This window comes from Cavia porcellus, unplaced genomic scaffold (genome assembly GCF_034190915.1).
Source record: "Cavia porcellus strain 051 isolate PalLab524CR breed Dunkin Hartley unplaced genomic scaffold, mCavPor4.1 scaffold_12, whole genome shotgun sequence".
Classification (NCBI taxonomy): Eukaryota; Metazoa; Chordata; class Mammalia; order Rodentia; family Caviidae; genus Cavia; species Cavia porcellus.
The window spans coordinates 59,579,949-59,605,515 of record NW_026947495.1 but is presented as its reverse complement, the minus strand read 5'-3'; the positions used below and the strand labels follow the sequence as shown (position 1 = coordinate 59,605,515).

Genomic DNA, 25,567 nt, shown 5'->3' with positions numbered 1-25,567 from the left:
TAAAAATTACAGGGCATCCTGATTAAAAAGGTCTGTGTGGTAAAGCAGTTTTGTCAGCAGAGATCTCTGAATTTCTACAAGCCTGTTTCCAACCTTTAGCAGCCCAGACACAGAGCCTAGACTTGTGTGAGCTGCCATTAAACAGTCACTCTGCTGAAGGTTATCCTTTTTTTTTTTTTTTTTTTTTTTTTGGTATGGTGCGTTCAGCGTGCATTTTCACATATATCTAGATTTAATTCTTGCAACTGTCTCGAGAAGAAACAGGCTTAGTGAGCCTGAAAGGTTTAAACTGAGCCTAAAACAGGCTTTGAGCAATGGCTTTGCTCAAAGAATAGTTGAGTTCCAACATATGTTGTCTCCAAGTCCAAGGCTCTTAGAACTAGAAATCCCAAGACCACTATGTTTTGAAAGGGCTAACCTACCACCAAATTTTAAGATCCGAGTCAACTGTTTCAGTTACAAATCCAAACTAAAGCAGGGAAATGTGTTAATCCAGAAATTCCCTTGTAACACTGGTATTACAACATCCATTTTACCGCAGAGAGGCTGGGGACAGTCTTCCTATCACACTATATTCCTCCTCATCTAACTTTTAGCGTAAAATGTCATTTTTCTCAATTGATTTAAACACTAGTGAAGTGGTTCTTGAATTTCAAAAAAACTAAGGTCATTTGTTTTACATTTAGAAGATCAGAGGTTGTCCTCCAAATCTAATGATGCTTAATGTACTAACAAATTCACGATTTGTATCAAACATTAATGAAAGTGAGGCCCATTAGTAAGGGCTTAATCAATTCCACCAACTTTCACATTCAGTATGTGTTTCTGATTATCAAGTTTTGACGTGAGTCTGGAAATCATATTTTGGATGTAGTAGGAGAGCAAGCAGCTGCCAAATCAGGCGTGAGGTAGGTAAGACAGCTGCCTCTGCACGTCAATGGCAGTGCTTCCTGACCCTGGAGCCACACACTGCCCCCGGGAACTAGGCTCCTGCTAGTAACTGGAAGAACAGGAGAACAGAAGAATTCTGCCCACAGCAATCACGCGTTGAATTTCTGAGGGGACAAACCCCAGCACAGAGGGATGGGTACCACAGGAATTACAACAGCTGATTAACTGCTGTTCTTTAGATTTTAGAGGAAGTAACTGCCTGTGGTTTTGCTACTATGTTGCAGTGTAGTCTTTTTTCAAAAAATTAGTATTGAAGCAAATTTGTCTTCTTACTGACTCAAAATGTAGTTCTACTTCTTTTTTTTCCTACCTCTTTGCTAAGGCTCTGGATATCACAATTCCTGTTCTGTATGGAACTAAGGTAAGGACAACAGCTAGTACTGGCTGGGAATTCAGCATGGGCCAATTTCCCCGCTTCTTTTGCTAACTTTATCATAACATGTAGAGAGAAGCCATTTCTAGGACATACATCCATATTAATGACAACATTTCCCTGTAGGTTCACTGTTGTTCTGAACATCTGAGGATTCTTAGGGTTTAAACTGAGCTTTCTTAGAATTTAAAAAAATAATTTCTTAAATACCAAGACCCTGATGAGCCTCCTGCTGCATTGCAAAAATCTTCACAGAAAGGTCTCTTCTCCATTCTTGTATTCTTTAAAGCAATAAATAAAACCCCTTATTTCTATAGCACTTTATAATGTACAAAGTCTTCACATACCGCTTCTCTGTGATAGTCAGGGAAAGCAAGTATTTCGCCATCCAACAGACAGCGGTAGTGATTTGTGTTCCAGTGAGCTTACCGGCACAGTCCAGGATTCCTCCTCCTCCTATACGTGCCACCCTAAATATAAGAAATTTTGTTTCAAAGCATTTCTATTATTTTGTTCAGAAAAGTACTTTAAAAGCTGTAACACAAAAAGTCACAAAAGATACAATTACTTGCTATCAAAGTCTCACTGGCAGTGTACCTGATTCCCAGAGTTAGAGGGTCAGGGCTCTGCATGTTCTGTGCCATGCAGGGGTGCTATGCACCCCATACAATCACTGCCTTACAGATTTCTGACCAAATCAAGTACATTATGAGAGAGGCAGGATAATACATTACCAGAGGCCTGAATAAGTGACCTCACAAAGTGAAACAGACCTTTCAGAAAGCTTACCTGAGCACAAGCTGTTTCATCCTCTGACTGGAAACTGGTAATGGAATATTAAAAAGCCCAAACCGAGATTCCTGCTATGAAACTAACAACGCAAAATACTGTAATTTTATAAAAGTTTGTAAAAGACTGCTGATTGGCTCTGTTGAAACTATCTGTGGCTAGAAGTCACATACTAAAAACTTAAATACTAGATATCCATTCAAACTTCTAGAAGTTATGGCACTGAACATGGCGGGCAGAAATACCTGAAGTCCAGCAAAAGATCTGAGAGCATTGGCTACTGTGAAAAGCATTACAGTGTGGAGGCTATTCATAATATTGTAGCTGACATCCCCCAACCACACTTTGGTACTAGAGATTGAACCTGAAGCCTTTGCACTGAGCCACATCTCCAACCTCCAGCCCTGCTTTTAATCTTGGGATAGAGATTCTCTAAGTTGTTAAATTGTCTTGGCTGGGCTTGAATTGTGATCTTTCTGCCTCAGCCTCCCATCCTGTTGGGCTTACAGGTGTGTGCCACCATGCCTGACTGGCATCTTTTTCTAAAACTGTTTCCTGTATAAGAAAGTAATTTTTAAAAATTAAGTAATTAATATTTTGGGGTACTAAGACTAAATATAGTGGTTAAAAGAATGTTCTGAAATGTAATTCTCCACTGAAAAGAAATAATGAATGTGGATATTCTATTAATATTGCTTTTGAGGCAACTCTGTTTCTTTGGTAGAACTAGAAGCCTCCAGATCCTGATCTCCAATCTCTTATCATTTATAATTTTTGAGTTAAGTAGAAGGTTCTACTTGGAAGTATTTTTCCTAAAGCTATGAGGTCCCGAGCAATCACTAAGATGATGATAGCTGGAAAGCAAGAACTCCTTTAATGCTATTATACAGTTTAGATTATTAAAAAAGAAAAAATCCTCAATTGGAACTCCATCACCAAGTCGTCAAAAGAAGCAAAGCAGCAGGCCCTGTACCTTAAGAGTCAGTCCCAAAGGTTAGGCATGAAACCATCACAGCGGGTACCAACAGCCATGAGAAGTGGAGCTGGAGCTCCATTCTAACATACATCTAGTTACACAGCTTTTTCTATTTAGAAAATCAGTACAGTGCCAATGTTGAAATACTGTGGTGGAAACATTTAAAATGCATGCCCAATAGGAAGGGAAGAGGAAAAATAATGTGCTTCATAGCAGATTTCATTTATTCATTCAAGTCCATCCTTTCTAGATGGTTCAAATGGTTTATTTGTACCAGTATAGAACAGAAATAAATCAACCTTTTCTAACGCTGAAAAACTAGGATCAATCATCCTCGAAACTTTCCTCATCCTAAACTTTTAAGTCATTCATCCCTTCACAATGCAGTATCTCAGCATTATTGCAACCACATTTTACATGAAGAGATTTTTCTAAACACTGTAAAAGGAACTGTATCTGTAAAAGGAAGAAAGTTTCTGTCAGTGGTTATTTGGTTTAAATGATACCAAAAAATAACTTTGGAGATTTACTGCAAGTTATTTATTGCCTGCAAAACTAAGTATCCTTCCTCAATACAAACCATGGTAAAAAAATTTTAACTTCCTGTTCAAAAGAAGACAAAATCAGCCAGAGCTATAACTTTTCTACTCAAAGTAAAACTTGTAAACAAGTTTACAATTTCTATAGATATTTTCCTCAAAATTAATGTTTTTTATTTCTGAAAGTGTAAAGAGCTGTGATGTACTTCTAGGCAACTTAATCTTGCTAGAAAATTCTATGTCAATTCTGTCTCAGTACAGTACTTTCTGTTACAGAGTTAGCTTTACAGCTAATTCCTGATAGTAAATTCATGTGTGCCTAAAAACACGTATTAAAGTTGAATGCACAAAGGTCTATATTAGGGTTGGTGAGGAAGGAGGAAAAATTATTCACTGGTATTTTGCAAGTTTTACCGATTTTATTTTCTTTTATAACTGAACACAAGTTGAGTGCCATGAGCATCTGGTTTGTCATATCTCTTGATTTTTCAACCTTATTGAAGATGTTTTCTCTTTTTAGGCACTCTTACAAACTTATGGCAAAAATACAATAGGTATTATAGTGACATGAATTTTTCTGTAGAATGACCCTGCAGAAACTGAACTTTTTCACTCAAAGACACTGCTGCCATGAAATATCTTGAGATGTCATCTTTGGCAAGTAATGGACAATTACAGGGGTTAATTTAGGAAAAATATATAAAATGTAAAGTACTCTATGTAATTAATACAATTAATAATTTTAGGGCTGGAAAGAAATTTAGAAATCACCTAATTTGAACTTAATTCCTTGATAAAAGAATGAGGCACAGGTTTGGCCAAAGTCCCACTTCTAAGTGCCAGAGCAAGAACTAAGAGCCGGGATCTAATATTCCAGGCTAACTCTTCCTTATGGTGTAGAATATTTATAATAAAGAAGTTCTATTATTATTTAGAATTCTTTCACAGTAAATCTTTACTAGAATAATAAAAAGTTCAAATTCTGATATCTAATTTTCCTTTACAGTTCAAGTTCTTTTGAATAAAAGACAAGCTTTAGATGGACAAAAGGTCACAATCAAGGAAAAAAGTGGCTACAAATCAAGATCTGATCATAGTACATTTCTCTAGTCCTAAAATTGGTTGATTTCATCAGTAATTGTTAGGTATTTGTCACCTACCTTTCAGATTTGTAGAGAAAGATGGAGGGTAACAGATCTCAAAATGTGGAGCTGACAAAATGCCAAAGCATGAATCATTTGAGCACTTTTTCTTTATCACTACTACAACATCCATGAAATCAGTTTGTCTCCAAGAAGACTTTACTCTGAGCGCTCACACGCATAGTAGTCTCTCAATCAGTGAAAATATTAGGTGCTTTCCACTTATTCTTTCAATATGGATAGCAAGAAAATAAGGTAGTAAAGCAAAAGTTAATGTAGGGGAAGCTTCACTGTCAGATTATCTAAACAACAGTTCATCATGAATAGGGAAATCTGCAGTCTGCCCTATATGGTATATTTAAGGCACAAAGCTTTTGTGGATTCAAAGTTGTTGCTCATAAAAGGATAATAATAAAAGACATTTTATAAAAAAGATGGAAAAATTCAAACTGCCTGGAGTAAAAATGAACATTGAAAAGTTAACACATTTATTTTTATTTGTAGATAACTACCACATGGACTATAAAGAAAAAGGATGTCAGAATGGAACTTGGGTCAAGTGTCTACATGCGTGATAACATTCCTATACATTACGCTTAGAACATTATCAGTACAACAGGAATTGGGATTATTTAAAAATATGTAGAACTTATGTAATCTGTGCTTTAGAAAGAACTGTATACAGTGTTGTAAATGGAAAAGAATTCAAAAGATTACTAAATATATACCTGTGCATTAGAATTCAGAAAAAGTTGCATTCTGTAAAGTTAGCTGTATTAAAAATGACACAAATCCAAAACAAAATGCGTATTATATAAAAAGACATTGTAAGCCTTGCTTGCTACATTAAATCCAAAGATTAATCCATGAAAAAAAATTTAATTTTTCAGACAGAAGCATGCAAACAGTCTTACAATCTACTTAAGTGTTTTTCTCAAATGCACTAAAACTACACTCCCCTTTCCAGGAATTAAGCAGGTATTCGGGCAGCTGCTTCCTCTTCTGCATCAGCTCGGTTTGCATTAATTTCTGCAAGTGTTCGGCCAAATCGTGCCCATTCATCATTTCGGGGAACAGCAATCTGCTGTTAAAAGAAAGACAATGTTTTATGTACACTGAAGTAAAAGATCATCTTATCTACTACTATTGTTCTCAAATTTTTCACTAAAAAGTGAAAATTGATCTGGATGGCCTTTCCACAATGCTAATAACTATAACAATGATTTATAACATTTCAGAACAAAACATTTTTCTGAAGTGTTGTGACAGTTTCAGAAATGACCTTGCTACCATTACCCATCAATGCAAGAGAGAATAATGATGCTTGTTAATATTAATTCCTGTGTACCATCTTAAGGATTTTGCTGGTGGAGAGGAATTCCTTTAAAAGTTTAGTTTTACATCATTCCTACTATGAAATAGTTTCAAAGCATGGTTCATAAGAGTTCATTTCTTAGATGTATGTATTCTTGTTTGAAGCATTACCTCTGATACTCTAGTTCTTCCACCAGAAGCTATGCTACTATTATCATTTAGTGCTAATATATCAGAAGCAACAGGGACAGCTTATGGAGCTTCTGCCTCAGAGAGGAAGTCAAATGACATTCTGCTTTAGAATATCAGTCTGACACTGCCATGACAGGGCACAAGGCACTCACTTTGGCAATGGATGTACCTGTTTCTAAAGTCTATACTGTCCAGTAGAGTGCCTGCTAGTCATATGTAACTATCACTTAAATAAATTAAAATTTTAAATTTAGTTCTCTAGTTGTACTAGCCACATTTAATTAATAGCCACATGCTGTTAATGCTACCATACTGGACAGTGCAGATATGAACCCTTCTACCTGTGCAGATAGTTCTACTGGCTCTTCTAAAATGATTCAGTCTACCTCCCTCCGGATGCAATTGCTAGAGGCCATGGGATTTTTAGGCAGGATGTGGAATCAGGACCAAAGTAGAAGAAAAAATGATTAAGGCACTAGCCAGGGCTAAAAAGGAGGAAATCAATCCCAGGCATTGTGTACTGCCAAGCAGAGCACTAAAGATAAAAGAGCTACAGCTGATCCTGCTGAATCCAATTATAATGGCTTTGGATCAAGACTCAAGATTCACATTTCCCACAGTCATCAGATAACCCTCAAAAGATAGCTCTTTTGGTTTCTACTATCTGATGAAACAAATCTATGAATACAGAAAAAAAATCTTAATATCAATTCTGGAAACACCAAAGCCCATCTATAACTCCACATTTCTTCTGCCTGAAGAATGTCAAATTTCTAGCAACATATGCTTTAAGCAGGAGGGTCCTTCCAACATATTGTATTACTCTCAAAATCTGTTACACAGAATGTCCAGTTAAAAAGAAAATTAATTTCAAGAGTTGCCTCTGTGTTGCAAAGCATACAGCCACATAGTTTATACAATTTGTAAACCATGAAGACAAAGTTTAGCCACTAAGATACCTTCACTATAATGCCATTAAACTGATGTGTTAAAATTATAGGCAAGTCTCATACCTCTCCTACATCATAGATAACAATCTGTCCTTCAGAATCACCCACAGCAATCTCTCTTCCAGAATGGGTCCATCTTACACGATTAAGAGCAGGATTACCCTCCACAGAAATGCTGGCAGTTGGTACCTAAGTCATTTAAAATACAGTGTAGTGTTAAAAGTTTTACCAAAAGTTGTATAAACATATAAAACAGTAATTCTTTCAATTTGGTACAATTTTAAAAAACAGAATAAAATAGATCAATTTCCCCAAGTTTCTTCCTGTTCAGCAATATATTATGAATGACATCATGGTCCTGAAAATAGTTTGGGAAAACAACTTAAGCCCTTACATAACAAATTCTCACAGGACTGGATATAGCACTTTGAAAGATCTTCTTTTTAATAAAGGATTTTTGGTTGTTTTAACTTCTTTTAGTCAAAACTGTTTCAAAACATATGGCCAAAACCCACTCATAAAATGTTTTAAAAGCTCTCATAAAGAGATCGTGGCTTAATCTTAAGAGGACAGGATTATTTTTTATAGCTTGCTTCTCTGACAGCTGAAACCTTTATTTGGTCCAGAGTTCCTAGAAACATTTCCTGGTGAAGGTGCAGAACAGGTCTTTTCAAAGCCCCTTACTTCTGTAAACTGGCTAAGGGAAGCACGAGGATGGTACCAGTCCCTTGGAAGCTCACTATGCCACTCCCTGTGCTGAGGAAAAAGATTTATTTACCATACATGAAGCAAACATCAATATTTGATTCAGGATAAAATGCACAATGAAATGTTTAAAGTTTTGAAATCTGACCAAAATCACTTGGCTATGGCTTAATACCGTCTCCTAGCCAGTACCTGAATGTTCCTCCCTAAACTACTAGACAAATTCATAGTATGTTACAATTCTTACATTTCTAACTTATAACTTCCTTGGCTTTGTGTAACAAATTATTTTGTTTAAAGGGATTTAGAGAGATGTTACCAGAAATGACATGTGAGAGAATGCATCAAGTGACCTTGTCCCAACAACCATTACTGAGGGAACTGCTAACATTATTTTTCTTACAGCAAAACTGAAATCTAAGATTATATGCCTCTTTAGGCAGGTAAAAATACATAGCTAAAAATAAGTGATAGCTGAAGTTGAATGTTATTGCTAATGAATGATTTTAATAGCAATCATTTCTATATTCTTATTATAGGGCCAAGTAATACTGATCTCAATCCTGGGGGGGGGGGAATGCCAAAAAAAAATCAAAAAATGTTTTGCTTCATTCAATTAAGTCAGGCTAAGACTAATATTTATGGATGATACACAATTCCATCAAGGATAAGAGGCAATTCAGAAATTCAGAATTAAGGTTAATATGCTTTGGCAATCTGAAACTATGTGCTTTCTAGCCTACGAATGAAAAATATTCCAGCTGCCTTATGAATGAGACTTTGCCAGGACATCAGACACGATACTGCTTTACAGAAGCAAGAGGAAATGCCCTGGTGCTCATAGCAACATTATTTCTCGCTGCAGTTCTGCACAGCATGCTATTTGTTATTTAGCTTCTTTGTGATGAAACTACAATCACAGAGTGCTTTTACATTCTTTGGGACAAAAAGAATTTCACAAATTATTCAATAAATCTCCAATTTTCTATTTTTCAGTGCAATTTTTGTTATTTTTCTGCTCACCTCTGTGTCATTATTGAGATTCCATAAATCCAGTCTCCCCATACCATCCACACAGGCAAACAGGGCTGGGTGGGTGGGTGACCACATAACATCATAAACATAGTCCGAATTATCTTCAAATGAATACAGAGGCTTGTTATTCTGAAAAGGAAAAGCTGATTTTTAGTATGGTCAACAGGATACAACATGCACACAAATTATTAAACTACATTATCGCTGAAGAAATGACATACATTCAACAGGTATACATTTTACAGTGCTTAACTCAGTCTAGAAAACACTGTTATAGTATGTTTCACTGTAGAGTTTATTTGGCATTAAACTAAGAATTAACTACTGGATTGCATTTGATTTTTAACTTGTAGATGTCATAGTGTTTGAAAAAGTACAGACTATCCTTTAAAACATTTTGTCAGAGGACTTTGGGATGATTATAGCAGTCAGTGTCTGTGCTTCTGAATCTCTCCTAAATCTCCCCATGAAACCAGGAAACACAAGAAATATGGTAAAACCAATGACTCACAATGCCTACAACAAAATCAGGAGATAAGTCCTGAACATGAACAGAGGAAACAAATCTTTGACAACTACCATGGCATCTGTGTAGGAAGAAGTGGGGGCAGGCACAGGAGTGAGATAGCTGGAGCATGGAAAAAACCTGTCAACAGCACATTCTCAGGGACAGCATTGAGAGTCTGTCTGAGAACAGCAGCAGAAACTAAGAAGATGAGCCTGATGTGGTGGCACAAGGGGTATCATTTCAAATTTGAGAACTGCCTGGGCTATGTAGTGAGCTCAAGGTCAGCTTGAACTACCTTGCGAGACCCTGTCAAAGAAAAAGAAAAGAAAAAAAAGAAAAACTCGGAAGAACTAGAGCTCAGGCATCATTTCATTGGTAAATAAATATCACCCAACAGCAGCATAAGGTAAGGTCTGATGATGTATTCTGGGCCCATCAACCCTCAAAACCGAAGCTCCCTTCCAAAATAAAGTCTCACTAGAGAGAAACATCTCAATGCAATACAGATTGAAAGGGACAAAAGAAGTGAAGGGTCAGATAAAAGTGGAAAGGAACACATATTTCAGAATGTACCACATTACCATGAGTGCAGATGTATCTACCTTTTAAAAAGCCTCTCAAAAAGTAAAACATCAAGTTGGATGCTCTTCTTTCACATCATAAAAAGAAATTAACTCAAATGTATCACAGAGCAAATGGGAGAGGCAAACACAAACTGTTAAACAATAAATCTTCACACCCCGGACTCAAATAGTTTCTTAGACACAAAACCAGAGGCTAGAGGTACAAAAAAAAAAAAAAAAAAAAAAAAAAAAAGTAGATTAAACTGGTCTAGTATCAAAATTAAATACTTTTGTGTTTCAAATATCAATAAAGTACAAAAGCCTACATAATGAAAAAATATTTGTAAATCATACAGCTAATTAGTGACTCACATCTAGCACATGAAAAATGTTCAATATTGTTAGTCATGAGAATATAAATCAAAACCACATTGAGCTATCACTTTATACTACTATCATTTCATAGTAGAGAAGCTAAGATAATAGTAGCTAGTCTGAGGAACAGTGTGGTACTTCCTCAAATGCTAATGGGAGCTAAACATTTGATGCAATAATTCCACCTTTAGGTACATATCTCAGAGAAATGAAAAACACATAAACATGTATTTCCAGTAGCCTTACTTGTAATAGCTCAAAAGTGGAAACAGCCTTAATGTTCACCAGGTGATAAGTGGGTAAACAAAAAGCAGTACATCTACACAATGGGCTATTATTCAGCCATAAAAATAATGAAGTCCTTACACACACTATAATACAGATGATTCTTGAGAAAGTGAAGCGCAAAAAGCAGTACATGTATTGCATGATTTCATGAGGTGTCCATAAACTGTCAATGGCAAATCCATAGATTAGTGGTTTCTAGGAGCTATGGGAAGGGAAATTACAACTGCATAAACCATTTCTTAAATGTGAAAATGTAAAGACACTAATGACAACACATACCTTGATGAACAAACTATGAATCACTAACAGTATATTTTAAAATTGTTAATTCTATGGCATATGAATTGTATTTCAATACTTATTTTTAAAAAGAAGATAAATTTTAAAAAGTGACAGACAAATCAATAGATACATCTACAATGGCAGGCCATGAAGAAGAAAACCAAAGCTATAATATGGAATATGAAAAACAATTCAAAAGAACTCTTCAAGCCAGATGTGGTGGTGTATACCTGTAGTCCCAGTCACATGGGAGGCTAACAAAGGATGGCTTAAGCCTCGGAGTTTGAGACATCATAATATAGTAACACTATCTTCTAAGAAAAATAAAGAGGTTTGGGACATAGCTCAGTGGTAGAGCACATGCTTGACGCCCTGGGTTCAATTTCTTGATTTGCAAATAAAATAAAACTCACTCTCTTTAAAGAAAATGAAAACAAAATCATTTTATCATTTAGATTTTTAAAAAAGATCAAGTCCCAAGTAAGGAAAACCAAATCTTATCATCAGTCATTTACCATATAATGCAACTGCATGAACTGGAGTAGTATAAAAAAGAAAGCTACAGATAAGGATACAGAGCTATAGGAACTTGCAATGTGACAACCACTTTGGAAACTGCTTTGCAGTATCAAATCCCGCAGTAGGCAAATCCCGTAACCAAGTAATTCCATTTCTAGGTAAAAATCCAATAGAAACGACTCTTTATATGTTCACTGAAAATAACTATCACAGCCATGCTCATAAAAAAATTATTTATAACTGCCCTAACATTGAATTACCCCAAATATCAGACAGAATGGATAAATTATGGTATATTTATACAATACAATGGATATTGCAGAAAGAATGGATACAGCAGCAGACAGCAGAGAATGAACAATCTACAGCTGTTTTCAACAATATGAATAGTAGAATGTTAAGCAAAAGAAACCAATGACAAGCAAATATGTATTCATTTTACAAAATACAAAACATTAAAAAACTATAAGCAAAATAGATAAAAACTTACTTATAACAAAAAAGATTGCTAAATATATCAGGAAATATAGCAAATATTTCATCTACACAGTGGACTATTATGTAGCCAGAGACAAAAATAGGATGCATTACACCCAAGTAAAAGATCACAATTTAAAAAAAGAATAAAAGCAGTTATGTTCTCAAATTTTTAAAAATGTGATTATGGACATTCATAATTTTTTCCAAGTTTTTTTAAAAAAATAGTTACTTAAAGATTAATATTTTTCCCTTCAGAGAGAAAAAAGGCACATGTATTTGATATCAAATACTGTTCCATAATATATTGACATATGACACTACCAATTAAAACCCTGAATTGATTATTTAAGATGTTTTTTAAAAGTTAAGTCAGGTGTGGCGGTACACAACCCAGCACTTGAGAGGCTGAGGCAGGGGAACTGTGAGTTAAAGGCTAACCAGGGCAATTTAATAACATCCTCTTTCCAAAATGAAATAAAGCAAAACAGAAATATTTTTCTTACATTTAAAAGCACCTCTGCCCAAATGGAAAACTTGAGGAGGGGCCTAGAACTTAGTCTTTTGTTTTAGGCCTTCTAGTAATTAGTTTTAGGATTATATTACTCTAAGCTTCTACTTCCTTACTTATAAAACAAAGACTATATTCCAGTGTTTCTGAAGCTTGACTGTACATTGTAACCACCTACGGTCTTTTGAAAAATATGCAATTGCCCGAGTCTCTCCCTAAGATAATCTGAATCAACTTGCCTGGGGTGCCCGGAAAGTATTAAAAATTTAAAAAATTGCCAAGGTGAGTGATTCTAATAATGTACAAACAAGACTGAGATCCATAAAACTAATTAATGTATATATGATTCTAAAGCTCTAAAATTCTCACACATAAACAATTTGTAAAACATGTTTACTAAAAGAATTATAATGAAAACAAAGCGCATCTGAATAAGCAAAAATAGCTCATTGTGGTCCGCTTGTAAGAATAAACACTGTATGGTCAAGGAACTTTCAATAATTTTTCCTTAGGCTCAAGTTATATACTTGGTTGAATGGTGTTCCTCTAAAGTTCATGCCCATCTGGTATGTGTAAATGTGACATTATGTGGAAAGATTCCAGATTTAAGACCACAACTTAAGATGATGTCATACTGCATTAGGGTGGGCTCTCAATTTAGCATTATTGTCCATAAGAGAGAAAAATATGGACACAAAGACATGGTGAAACAGACAGAATGCCATCTAATGCCACAGGCAGAGACTGGAGTGAGGCAGCCAAATGCCAAGAACACCAAGGATGGATAGGAGACAATGGATTCTCTCTTTAAAACTCAAAAATTGTGATAGAATAAAACTGGTTGTTTTTAGCCACCTATTTATTATGGGAGCAATAGAAAACTAACAGATTTTTTTCAAAGCTCAGGTAATTGGAGAGTTCTAGATTAGAAAATATGTTAATATAATAGTGAGGTGTTTGGTAGAGAACTAGGAAATAATTATGCCCTCAACTTGGATCAGAAGACAAATAATTCCAACGTTAAAAAATAGCTTCTTATATGACTTGACTGAAGATACTAACTTTTTTAATAGACTGTCTATTAAATACAAAGTAAATATGAAGAATCAGTGTCTTAAAAAGAAAATGAACATAGTATCCATTTAGTATTGTCCAGGAGACAGTGTCTCAGTCAATGGATTTGAGAATTACTACCCCATGGCAAGGCTATTACTATCTGAAGATGTATGAATCAAACTACCTTAGCTTGATGCCACTGAATATTCAAATTATAAAACTTCTTTTGTTCTAATTCCTTGTTCACCAAGCAATCTTCTGATTATAATTTGGCTTCCCATGTGGGCTGTCTACAGGGAAACAATGAGCTGCTCAGGCCAGCAGGAGTATCTAGGCCTTCTGGCAGTTAGGTTTTTCACTGTAAATTAATAAATGGACATTCGTCAGTGTATCAGTGTCTTAGGAGCCTGTTAGTCCCATTCAGCACTCCCCTATCTAATCAACTCTAGTAGGCTGATAAAATTGAGTTCACTAAATATGCAAAACAGAGGCTGGACACTGGCCAATAGCAAGTTACTGAGGAAATGTTGCTACATGGGTCTGGGTCTGGATCAGCAGTCAGCCTTCCCTAAGAATTCCTAACTTCACAGCATGTTTTCATTTTAATTTGCCTAGTATGTATAGTGAGATCTCTTAACCCTGTTTTAATGCAAGTATCCTCTCAGTACTAAACAGAAAAACTGCCAAGTGTGGTGGCACATTCCTGTAATCCCAACACTTGGGAAGCTGAGGCAAGAGGATTGCTGTGAATTCGAGGCAGTCTGGGCTACAAAGTGAGCGTAAGGCCAGCCTGAACTGCATAGCAAAATACTTTCTCAAAAAGGCCAAAATAAAAAAATAAAATCCAGAAAAGCTGTCAGGTTAAGGAAGGGCTTTGAGACATCATAGATTAAATCTGCTCTTAATATATATAAAGATGGAAGCCTCAAATTTAAAGCCAAAAGTAGATTGGTAAGCCAAAGCCCTGAGATTTAAAACCAATCAATGTACAAATAAATAATCTTTCCAATTGTCAAACAGGAAGCAGCACAACAACCTAATAAAGATACAATATCTCATCTAGGCCTGGTAGCATGTGCCTATGATCCCAGCTACTTAGAAAGCTGAGGCAAGAGGCCTGCAAGTTCAAGGACAGCAACTTATCAGGCCCTGTCTCAAACTAAAAAGTAAAAAGGACTGGGACTGTAGCTCAGTAGTATAGCATACTTGGTTTAATCCCCAGCACCTCAAAAACCAAAACCCCCATAACATACATACATGTATATGAGGTGGGGGTGGGGGCTGCACTGTCCACAGACTCAAGGTGACAGTGCAACATGACTGTCTTTTTCAGTTCTGTATTTTGTTTGCTTTTACAAGCTAAATTATATATTTTTTGCTTATGGGTGTAGAATCTTTTCTTCATCTTTTCCCACTATACAATCTCATTAAAAGGACAAAAATCCCAAAACAATTTAAGAAACAGATGATTCCTGAATATATTTCTATGTGGCCTGCACCTCATGAAGAAGCAAAAGAGGAACTGAACACTATTAAATTCCTTTTACATTCTGGACACTGTATCAAGTAGCTTTTGCAGACATTCCTTTCATTATACTTATGAGTAAGTGCTATTTTTATGTTGCTAATATCAAATCTGAAAATGCTTAATTATAAAGGGCAAGCTTGGAGGAACAAAGTCTTCTCACACATTCCATGTTAAACTAAAGGAAGCACCAAGACAGGGTAACAGTGAATCCTGCATTTACCTCAGATTTCTGAGGCAAGCACTCAAATATGTAGGAGTTCTTTAAAACAGTGAAATACATCCCTTAAGACAAGTAGATTTTCTCAAAGAACAAAACAAAGTCTAAATTGCTTCATGAATTATTCAAAGAGTCAACATTTAGGGTAAAGTAGCTGGACAGAAAAAAATTAAAAGCTTAAAATTTAACTTAATTAAAACAGAATCTGATATATGGAGTGTATAGTTTCATCAGCAATAATGTGACTGCAGAAAAACTCCACAGCAAAGTTAAGCTGCTTGTATTATAAAGTGAGATCAAAGAAACTATATGTCTACTACAGTATATAATATTCCCTATCGGATTTGTTTTGAGACCTTCAATGAGACAGGAAGAGGTCAATTTATTGGAATTTCTGGAGATCAAGAAGCACTTTATCACATTAATGGGTGTTTCAAATAACCAAGCCTCTTACGACTAAATTAAGCACATAATTAAACATATAAGTGTAATACATAATTTTATATAATAAAAATACGCACCCATGCCTTTTCACAATACTTTCCTAATGATTCAAGTTTATTATGTATAGCTTTATGGTATAGGACTTCTTCCAAATCAGTTTTTGTCTTTTCTCCATTTCCTGTCAGCTCTATGAGGCACTCTAGTTGTGAGTTAAGTTTCTAAGCTCTCAAAAAAGCAAACGCATGGCTTTTGTGTTAGATTGAAAGACAACTATATGAGGTACCATACAAAATACTCAGGGGCTTTTTCTCCATTTCAGTCAGAGCAAACAGTTTTATGCTTGAGAAGCCTGAAGTGGAGGGAAGACTGGTCTTTGATCATGTCTGGAGTTACCATATTTGTCAGCACACTTTTATGAAAACAACAATGTTACTCATGCGCTGTGTAGCTTCTTACCAGGTCTAATTTATTAGCAAAAGACTGAGCTATTTAAAAGCTGTCGTTCCCATGTGGTAGTAGAGCACCATCTTGTGTTAGAAGCAGACATCTGTATTTTTAGATACCTTAGTTGTCCATAGTTTTACTGTCCAGTCAAATGAAGATGTGACAAAAAGATGTGAGAAGTCTACTGCTCCAACAGCTGCATGACAGTGGATGCCAGTGATTGGTCCTTGGTGTCCCTCAAACATCTCACTGATTCCAGCTTTGCTATTTCGTAAAAGTGAAAATGTTAGGGAAATCTCTCATAAGTAGACTATTTACAAACACATTCTATTGTAGGTTTATATTTCAGACTTTGACTTAATTTCAACAAACTTAATTGTGTACTTATAATGCAACAGAACGACTTACATTGAATGTTACTCCACACAGACTTGGCCACACTAGTGAAGCAGTAGATACATTTTAGAACTAGAAACATTTTGCTATTGACAAGAGAACTCAAAAGTCCAGTATCTGAGTTGGCAGAATAGATACAAAAGGATGCTACATGTAAGAGAGACAATCTGGGCTACTTTTAAATCAAAAGCTTTGAAGTGAAGGTGATCTGTATCTGAGATGAAACTCAGACACTCAATTTTTTTAAAGGAAGCAATTGATAAGGTACAGCTAGACCATTTCAAAATAGATTGAACAGCAGGAGAAATACTAGTCAATTTAAAATGTGGACGTGACATTACTGTACAATTATCAGGAGGACTGAAGTAAAGCTCAAAGTCCAAATAAGTAAAAATAGGAAAATGGCTGAAGATTTTGTTTATAAATTCAAAGGCCAATATGATGCATGTGCATATTGTACTTATAACTGCTAAATGCTTTTATCACTAACTTCTATGAATGCATGTATACACAAAATGATAATACATTGCAATCCACAAAATTTAGAACATATCATGAATCCAAAGTACTTAAAATTCAACTTTTAATGCTTAAACTCAATGTCACAAATAACAAATTGCTCCAGGACAGATTTACACTTAAATAAGGGCCTATATGATTCACTAAGTTATTCAAGGGAGCATTTTAAAGAACTACAAATTCTAGTTTAGGTTTACCTGCCATGACGGCATGCTGTGTACACAGAACCTTCTTCACTCCCAACAACAAAGTTGTTGACATCTCCAACAGGGAAAGACATAGATGTCACAGCTACTGCCTTTGACTGTTTATGAACCAACTCCATGCTATCCTACACAGAAAATATTGAATATTTCCAAGCATTCAATTTTTAAGTTTTCACAGGAAAACTTCAGTTTTAACAAATTTGTAAACCATTATTTTATTAGGCTATATAAACATACCTTAGTTAAATGAAGCATGTTTGGAAATAAAATAAATGCACAGCAAACTATATTTAACATGTTTAGATTTATAATGTTACCACAATTAAAGCAGTTTATAAATAACATATATTGGGTTATATACACATTTAAAACAACATGAACTTCAAAATTTCAGTTTATCCAAGTTTAACCTACCTGTGGATGAGAAAGCATGTCGAGACTCCATGAACAAATTTTTCCATCGGTAGAGATGCTAATCAGATTGTGTGCATTTTGTGTTCCAACAACATTTACACAATAGACAGGGTGCTAGAGATATGAAAGAAAGTTTTTAGGGATGATTTTACTTTTAGTAAAATACAACAAAAGTTTTAGTCTATACATATTTTATTTCACCTCAAGAAGTCATAACTTGAAGGTATTTTTAATATGAAATTTGTTATTTTTCCTGTTGATTAACTAAAGACTGTCTCAGAAAAGACAGGTTTCTGATAAATAGATCCCTAAATGTATAGAAAAAAAGATGTTGTTCTTGGTTGCTAAATGATGGAGAATTCACACATCAAAGGAAATATGTTCTGAAACCAATCTGATAGACACCACTAAGTAGTTAACAGTGCAGAAGCACAGAAGTTTGATGGAAATAACCTTATTTACTTACTGTGTGTGCAGCAGCCGACAGTGGCGTTCTTTGCACTGGAGTTCTTTTGTTGCTACGGTTATCCCAAAGCACAATTTGGCCTGAATATGTACCACCAACAACAAGATTTGGATGGAATTTTGCAAACGTAGCAGACATCACAGCTGACTGTAAGTAGGATTTTTATAATTAAAATTTAAATGGAAAAATCTGACAAACTATAAAATAAATGTATATATCATTTTCCTCTTTGTTATCAGGTACTAAAAGTTATAAAACAAGTCAATAACTTCATCAGAATTCTCATTTTGTTTCAGAAATATAAAAATGTATCTTTAGAATATTTTTTGCTTAAAATACAAATGTAATGATTATTTACATAAATATGTTTAAGCAATTTATCAAAGCAAAACATTATTTCACCAATTATATATTAAAAGATAACTGGCCCTGTGACTAATCTCTCACATTAGAACATATATTAGTTTTGATTCAGGTGTGCACTCAGGATTATGACATTATTAAAGATTTTAACTTATGCAACCAAAAAAGACTTGCACATTTTAACCTTACACTAAATCCACTTTTAAAATCTGCATCTGTTTCTTACTTCAACCATATGTTTCTACTTAAAATTATCTAGTTCCCATTCCTCAGGCAATGTTTAAGTAATTCAGAGGGCCAAACATCTAATTCTATATTCAGCAAGTAAGTTCCTGAGAAACTCCCTGTAGAAAGAACAGTTTATAAAAGATTCCTTTTAAATGATCAATCACAACAACAGAAAATCACAAGTGCAAAGGACTTTAGTTGTGATTAAACACTATAGGAGACATTAGAAAAGCTACAAGAGGCAGATCGTGCTGAACTAAGAAGTCTTCAGTTTTCTGTCAACATCTGTTTGCAAATATGGAGCAGTTTGGTAAATGCCAATCCAATGAAATCATTATGTTGACAAGAAAAGAAAAAAGGCACTTGTCTAAATTCATTAATGAACTCTTTAACTTCGGGAACACTGTTAAAAGATCATCTTACCTGGCAGTGGAACACATACTCTGGGGTAGTTTTTTTGTATTTCATATTCCATACAAGGGCCACACCATCAGGCTCATGAGGAGCATCTTCATTATTATTATAGGAAGCCACAAGTAACTCTGGATACTGCTCACAAGAATCAAGTGGAAAAGAAAGGCCAGGTATATAATAAGGGCTATTTTATGTTCTTAGTTATTTGACTTTCTTTATCAGATTATTTTGAAAATATAAACATCTAAGACTTCACCAAGAAAAACAGCTTTAGAGTTATGTTCATTGGGATAGTAGTACAATTTTGAATTAGTACAGTAGATTATTTAAAATATTTTAATATTAAAACATTTAATTTTAAATTTTATACAAAGTATTTGGCAAGTAACTGAAATAAAAAACTGAGTTTGGCAAGAAATCCTGAATTTCAAAAATAAATAATACTTTTAATTTTTTCTTCTAAAGTACATAAGGTAAAATGAATATAGCAATACTAGAACCATCTTGTATTATTTCAAATGAAGCACATTGCTTTGATTATATAAAACTCCTCTAACTGAAACAAAACTCTATACTAATTACAATTAAAAATTGAGTTAATAGCAACTAATTTTGTTATATTTTACCTGAGATGACCAATCCAAACAACTAACAACCCGATGCTTTGACCAACGTTCATCAAAAAATTGTCGATTTAATGATAGTTTAGCACCTGCTTGAATCTCTCTATAGAAAAAGACCAAACCCCAAAAAAGATTGTTATAACTTTTATCACTCTCAATCTTAAAATAATTTAATAGTGCTGAAGCTATAACCCTAGCAATTAAACATTACCCTTCTTTGTCTTCCAGATCTCTCCCACTGTAGTCAAAGAAGATGTTAATTTGCTCAGAAAGAGCTCTTTCTACAATTCTTGTAGAATGGTCAAAGAAACTTAAAAATTCCTCTGAATGCAAGATTTGTTGTTTTTCTTCTTCAGTCAGCTCATGAGGGGGAGCTGGAAAACAAATTTTTTTTGAAGTATAACTTGTATCAGCTAAATCACATCAACTCACTATCATACTTTGGATCAAGGAATATCACACATTCTTTTTAACTAGATTTACCTCTCTGATTTAGGGGGTTTTATTTTATTCATAAAATAATAAAAAATTATAAGAGAAATTACCAAAAATGTTTAAAGTTAAATTCTTTAAGATACCTTTACTATCATTTTCTTCATCTTTTTTAAAAATTTTTTCTTCTTCAGGTTCAATAGGTGGTTTAGGAGTCACTACATCATCTTCTTCCTCTTCATCTAAAAAATCAGAACAATTAAACAAATTATTTTTATGAAAATAGTTGATAACTTTTGAGAAGCAGTATTTCCAAGAGTATTAGACCACTCTAGATAAAAGAAAAAGTATACCACTGTGATAAGATAGAAAGAGTATAAATAAATTTTACCAAAGCAATGTTGAAGAAAAATTGGGTGAAATCTCTTGGTTTTTATGTATATCTCTGTGGCATCTCATCAACAATCATATTAAATTCTGTGGCTACATAAGCAGGAATAAGATATATAAGCAAATAGGATGAATTCATCCTGGAAGTCTCTAAAAGCTTGTAAGCATTTTATCATTCCTGACAGAACAACATGCAACTCCTGCATAGTTTTATATAGCATGCTGACACATTAATGCTGTAGAATGAAGAAAATCAAATGTCTAAAATAGCCCATGGAGCTGGCTGTTTACTTGTGATCTGAAACCATCAGTGTCTAATGCGTCTTCATATGGCATTAAAGATGGCTTACATTAACTCTCAGGTTGCTATTTGAGACAAGGATTTTAAAGATAATAGCTATGAGACCACATTTTCAATTCTGTCATTTTAAATGCAAGTCTCATTACCTACTGTTGTATGATGTGGCAATAAGCAGTTAAAATAATGTTTTCTTTAATTTTAATAAAAGCATATATTGATATCTACAATGTTTATGACTTAAAAATTACTAAACCTCTTGCATAGCCAAATGAGGCAAATTAAAATTCATCTATTTAAAAATGTTACAGGAGTATAATCCTGTCTATCTTCTTTTGCTACAAACCAAGATAAATTTTTATGAGGAAAATGCTTATTTTTATTGCCTAACCATGTGTTATCTGTCTACAAGCAATAGCAGCAGGCATCTGCTGCAGAGTGCATCTCAAGTAATGAGAGTCTATTCAGTAAGAAGACTTTACTTATTAGTACTAGTCATTCCCTTGACCCATGTACAAAATTATCTAAAACACATACATACACAACATACACAAAAGAATGGCCAAGGATGGGAACCAGCTGCCAAGTCATGGTCCCAGCAGCCAGGCCAGCTGACTAGATAGCAACAACCAGATGGCACTGCTGGGATTGTGTCTTTCTGATACAAGGTGGCAATGGGATGGCATAACATTCTTCCGCTTGACTGCTTCCAGTCCTGTGCCTTTCCCCAATGGCGAGCCTGTGCAATTACCCGCACTCCAGGAGGCCTAGAGACAAGCCTTTACCCTGCAAACAAAATGCAGTTTGTAGGCCACACCAGCTGCCAACTCACACACATAGTGTTAGGTTTAGAGAGCTATGAAAATCTTTCTAACTCTATAGTATAAGCAATAAAAATATCTGTACCTGTGGAAAGAAAGCTTTAAATGACACTGTATAATGCATACAATGATACAACCTCCAACTTAATCAAAATGATAATGACGTATGCCAATCCTACATTACTTGAAATTGAGCGATTTTTACGTTCTGACAAGTTTACAGAACTAGGATAAATGGCACGAATGATTTCAATATATGCTCATACTTTGAACCAAATGGTGAAGGTTAAAATTTTTCCTTTCAAGGGCCTCAATCAGCCACAAAGGAAAACAGTAATCACTGTCTTTTCAGCCAGCCCAACCGCATTTGTCAGCCCTTTCTCCGTCAATGCAGCCAGAGCAATCAACCTGCCAAACATTCAGAATGGAAAAACAATCTGAAAATACAGGGTATAATGCACCTGCCAGTGAAAATGGCCATTTCAAGAAAAGCTAGTGATCTCAGTGACCCTGCTGAGGAGGCGGTGGTGCAAAGGGGAAAGAACACGTAAAAGAATTCTTAGTGATCGCCACTCTCTTGCACATTGACACTTCCTTACAAAGCATGCCAATTACAGCTTTTGTGCTACTTAAAAAAATGAAAGCTTTTTTGGGCAAAATAATCACATAGAGAAACAGAAAGACACTACTCCTTTTTGATAAATTCTCATATACAATGAATTATTAATCTGAAAACAGTATAACCAAAGGCAATTCCACACCATATATATATTAAGATACAATTCTGCCAAAGTTGTTTGGTGTAATATAATAATTTAATTATATTTAACCTAAAAGATGATGTTTAGAACAGGACATTTATTTCAATTAAAAATTCAGCCTGAGGGAAAAAATATACACATACCTGTATTCAATTTTCTGCTAATACTATCCACTTTTCTTTTCTTTTTTTTTTTTTTTTTGTCTTTTTCATTTTTATCGGTACCAGGGATCGAACTCACGACCACCTGCTTGCAAGGCAGGCGCTTATGCCGCTGAGCTAAATCCCCAGCCCACTATCCACTTTTCTAATCAATTTTGTTAACTAGTAGAGTCATCATTAGTGAGTCCTAAAGTAGACAAAGATTTTGAGCTGCCATGGACAGGTCATTCCTGGGCACTGAATTATAAATTATAGCCTCCTACTCATATCTTAGTCTCCTCCTTCAACTTTGTTGTATTATATGGCTTCTAAGTACCATTTTCAATGACAGATGTCAAACTCCTGTCATAATGCATATGGTCAGTGTTTTACTGCTAAGTGACCTAATAATCTACATATTTATCAGAAAAGAGCTTGTTTATAGACACACTTCCTTTTAAAATTTAAAATGTAGATGAAGTGCGTTAGTGATCAGTTATCACCCTACAGTACAGCCATTTATATGTCTATATAAATTACTACACAGTTGTAGTTCAGTGAGTATGAGCTTTTTAAGGAGATTTCAGAATATTTTAGAGTCCATGTACATCTCTCCCTTTCTATATGGATTAAAAATGAACTTAAAAATTGCAATTGGTACTCAAAACCCAAGCTTCAGAAATTATTAAGCTAGATAAATTTCTAGGAACCTAAAAACAAATGATATGTTCTTAAAAACTGCAAAATGTAGTATTTTAATCCTAGCACTTTGGGAGGCTGACATTGGAAGACTGCATGTTCAACTCTGTCCTGGAAAAATGGTGACAGCATTAAAAAAAATTTTTTTTTAAAGGCTGCAGTTCAGTGTGAAGACTCTGGGTTCAACTTTCAATAATAAAAAAATGTTCCTCTAAAACAAATATATTTGTTTTATCATAAACAAATACAATAGCTACTAAGTGATTATTGCTATAGCCCCAAAATATAGTATTAATAGTTCTAAGGATTTTGTAAGCTAGTCCCTGTCACATGATAAGCTATAATATATTTAAAACTGAAAAAGACTTAATAGTATAGTAAGACTGAAAAATGAGACTGCCATGCCACATCAATTTGCTGATGAATATTCATTACAATATGCTAAGTGGTTAACTCCATGCTTTCTCTGACAGGGAATCTAAGGTTACAAACTCAGCAGTAAAGAATGCAGAAAGGTAGCAGTTACTTTTAAAGTGACAAATCTCTTGTCAATGAATTCTAAAACTAGGTTTAATGAACCATTCAATTTTTACTTAAGAGTTAACATCAAAATTGTGATGTATTTTAGTGAGATGAAAAGAAGCTGCTCTATAAATTAGATTGCACCTAGAAATAACACCAACCAGTGAACTCAGTTGTTGGAATAATCAAAGTTAAACAAAGTTAAATCATCTGTGAAATGGGTGCCTTTTGTTAAACTCAAGGAATGAGTCTTCAGAATAAGTTTTTTCATCTATATGTCATATTACTTTTAAGATATATTTAAGAATAGATGAGAAAGTAGATAAGTTATTTTAAATACTGTTTAAAATACGCAAAATCTTAGAAAGTTCTTGCTAAACACATATGATTCTCAAGATGAAATGAAAAACGCATCTTACATTAATGCACTATTTAGGGAATACATTTGTTGGCTATCAATTCATTATGTTGTTTTATTACACTGGTACATCCTTTAAAGATAATTCAGTATCTCATGAAGAATCCCTAACTTACAAAGTACTCTAATTAGTCAGGGTGTGAAGGAAATTGCTAATGAGTTCTAAAAACCAGGAAATTTGTTGCTTACAAAATATGATTCTAGAAAATATCTGACCAGTAAATAAATACCAACAATAGAAACAAAGCCCTCTTACAGATACCAAAGTAAAATGGAATAAGAAAAATGGGACTTTACTGGAAGTCAAGTGCCAGGTTCTATTTGTGGCCTTGATACTTTCTTCTATTGTGAACTCAGGTTCTTTAATTAAATTCCCAGGTCCTCAATTTCCACAGATGTAAACCTCCTGATTAAATAACCTTTAGGATTTCTTCTTCCTTTAAACATCTTTTTTCCTAAAAATAACAACCAAAAAAAAAAAAAATTCATACTGAAGTGAGATAAGAAAAAATGCCATTTTCAAAATGGTTAAAACTTTTAAAAGGTAAAAGGAGAAAGTAACTTGCAGGAGCCTTATCTGTGGGCACCATTCTTGCCAGAAGTTGTTTACCTGTGGAGAAGGAAATTGACTGAGGTCACATGGTCCTAGCCAATTTCATTCACAGTAGGTGCTTTAAGACAGCAAAGCACCTCAGTTCAGAAACAGCACTACCAACTTACAGAGTAAACTTGAAAGCAAGTAGATGGCCACAATGGGGTGGGGGTTAAGGGAGGTAGAATGAAAACTGCCTTTTAAAAGAACAGGTCACTGTACAAAAGAGAGGAAAAGAAAATGCTCTAAACTATATAACTGCATGTATATTTAAATGTATAAGACAGAAAATGATATCACAGAGTTCTAATGGATCATTGAACAGAACTGTTTGCAGTATCATTGCTGGAATGTCCACTCTACAAACTTTAATTCTGTGACTTGAACAATTATTTCTAAGATGGCAATATGTAATCTATTAACTAGTGATTTCCTACTGCGCATTTTTTTTCTTCTGTAAATCTGTATAACTTGTACCCTTCACTGTTTTTTTTTCTTTTCTTTTCTCCTTAAATAAAAATTAAAAAAAGAACAGGTCTGACATTTTTTAAAAAATGGAAGATAGATAAGACTTATGACCAATATTTACCTTCAATTTGGTAACTCACATTACTTCAGAGATTATACTGCTTACCTAAATTTACTGTCTGTTACACTCCAATTGTGATTCTCCCAGTTTTTCTCATG

The 25,567-nt window shown here is 34.5% G+C and overlaps 1 protein-coding gene across 12 annotated transcripts in view; it reads right to left on the bottom strand.

Annotated features, from left to right (window-relative positions):
* Window positions 1-4,027: 4,027 nt before the first annotated feature.
* The window catches only part of Dync1i2 (dynein cytoplasmic 1 intermediate chain 2), a 49,068-nt gene continuing 27,528 nt past the window's right edge, over window positions 4,028-25,567 (bottom strand). For 7 of the 12 annotated variants that reach the window (XM_023561025.2, XM_063259274.1, XM_063259276.1 and 4 more), the window contains 11 exons: window positions 20,386-20,481; window positions 20,019-20,181; window positions 19,811-19,910; window positions 19,194-19,319; window positions 18,180-18,326; window positions 17,714-17,827; window positions 17,291-17,424; window positions 16,298-16,442; window positions 8,955-9,095; window positions 7,290-7,415; window positions 4,028-5,854 (listed from right to left, as the gene is read on the bottom strand). In XM_023561025.2, the coding sequence (XP_023416793.1) occupies window positions 5,741-5,854; window positions 7,290-7,415; window positions 8,955-9,095; window positions 16,298-16,442; window positions 17,291-17,424; window positions 17,714-17,827; window positions 18,180-18,326; window positions 19,194-19,319; window positions 19,811-19,910; window positions 20,019-20,181; window positions 20,386-20,481 (1,406 nt within the window). In that variant the 3' untranslated portion in view covers window positions 4,028-5,740. The remainder of the gene's footprint in view (window positions 5,855-7,289; window positions 7,416-8,954; window positions 9,096-16,297; window positions 16,443-17,290; window positions 17,425-17,713; window positions 17,828-18,179; window positions 18,327-19,193; window positions 19,320-19,810; window positions 19,911-20,018; window positions 20,182-20,385; window positions 20,482-25,567) is intronic. The other 5 variants (XM_063259275.1, XM_023561026.2, XM_023561028.2 and 2 more) reach the window with 1 other exon arrangement.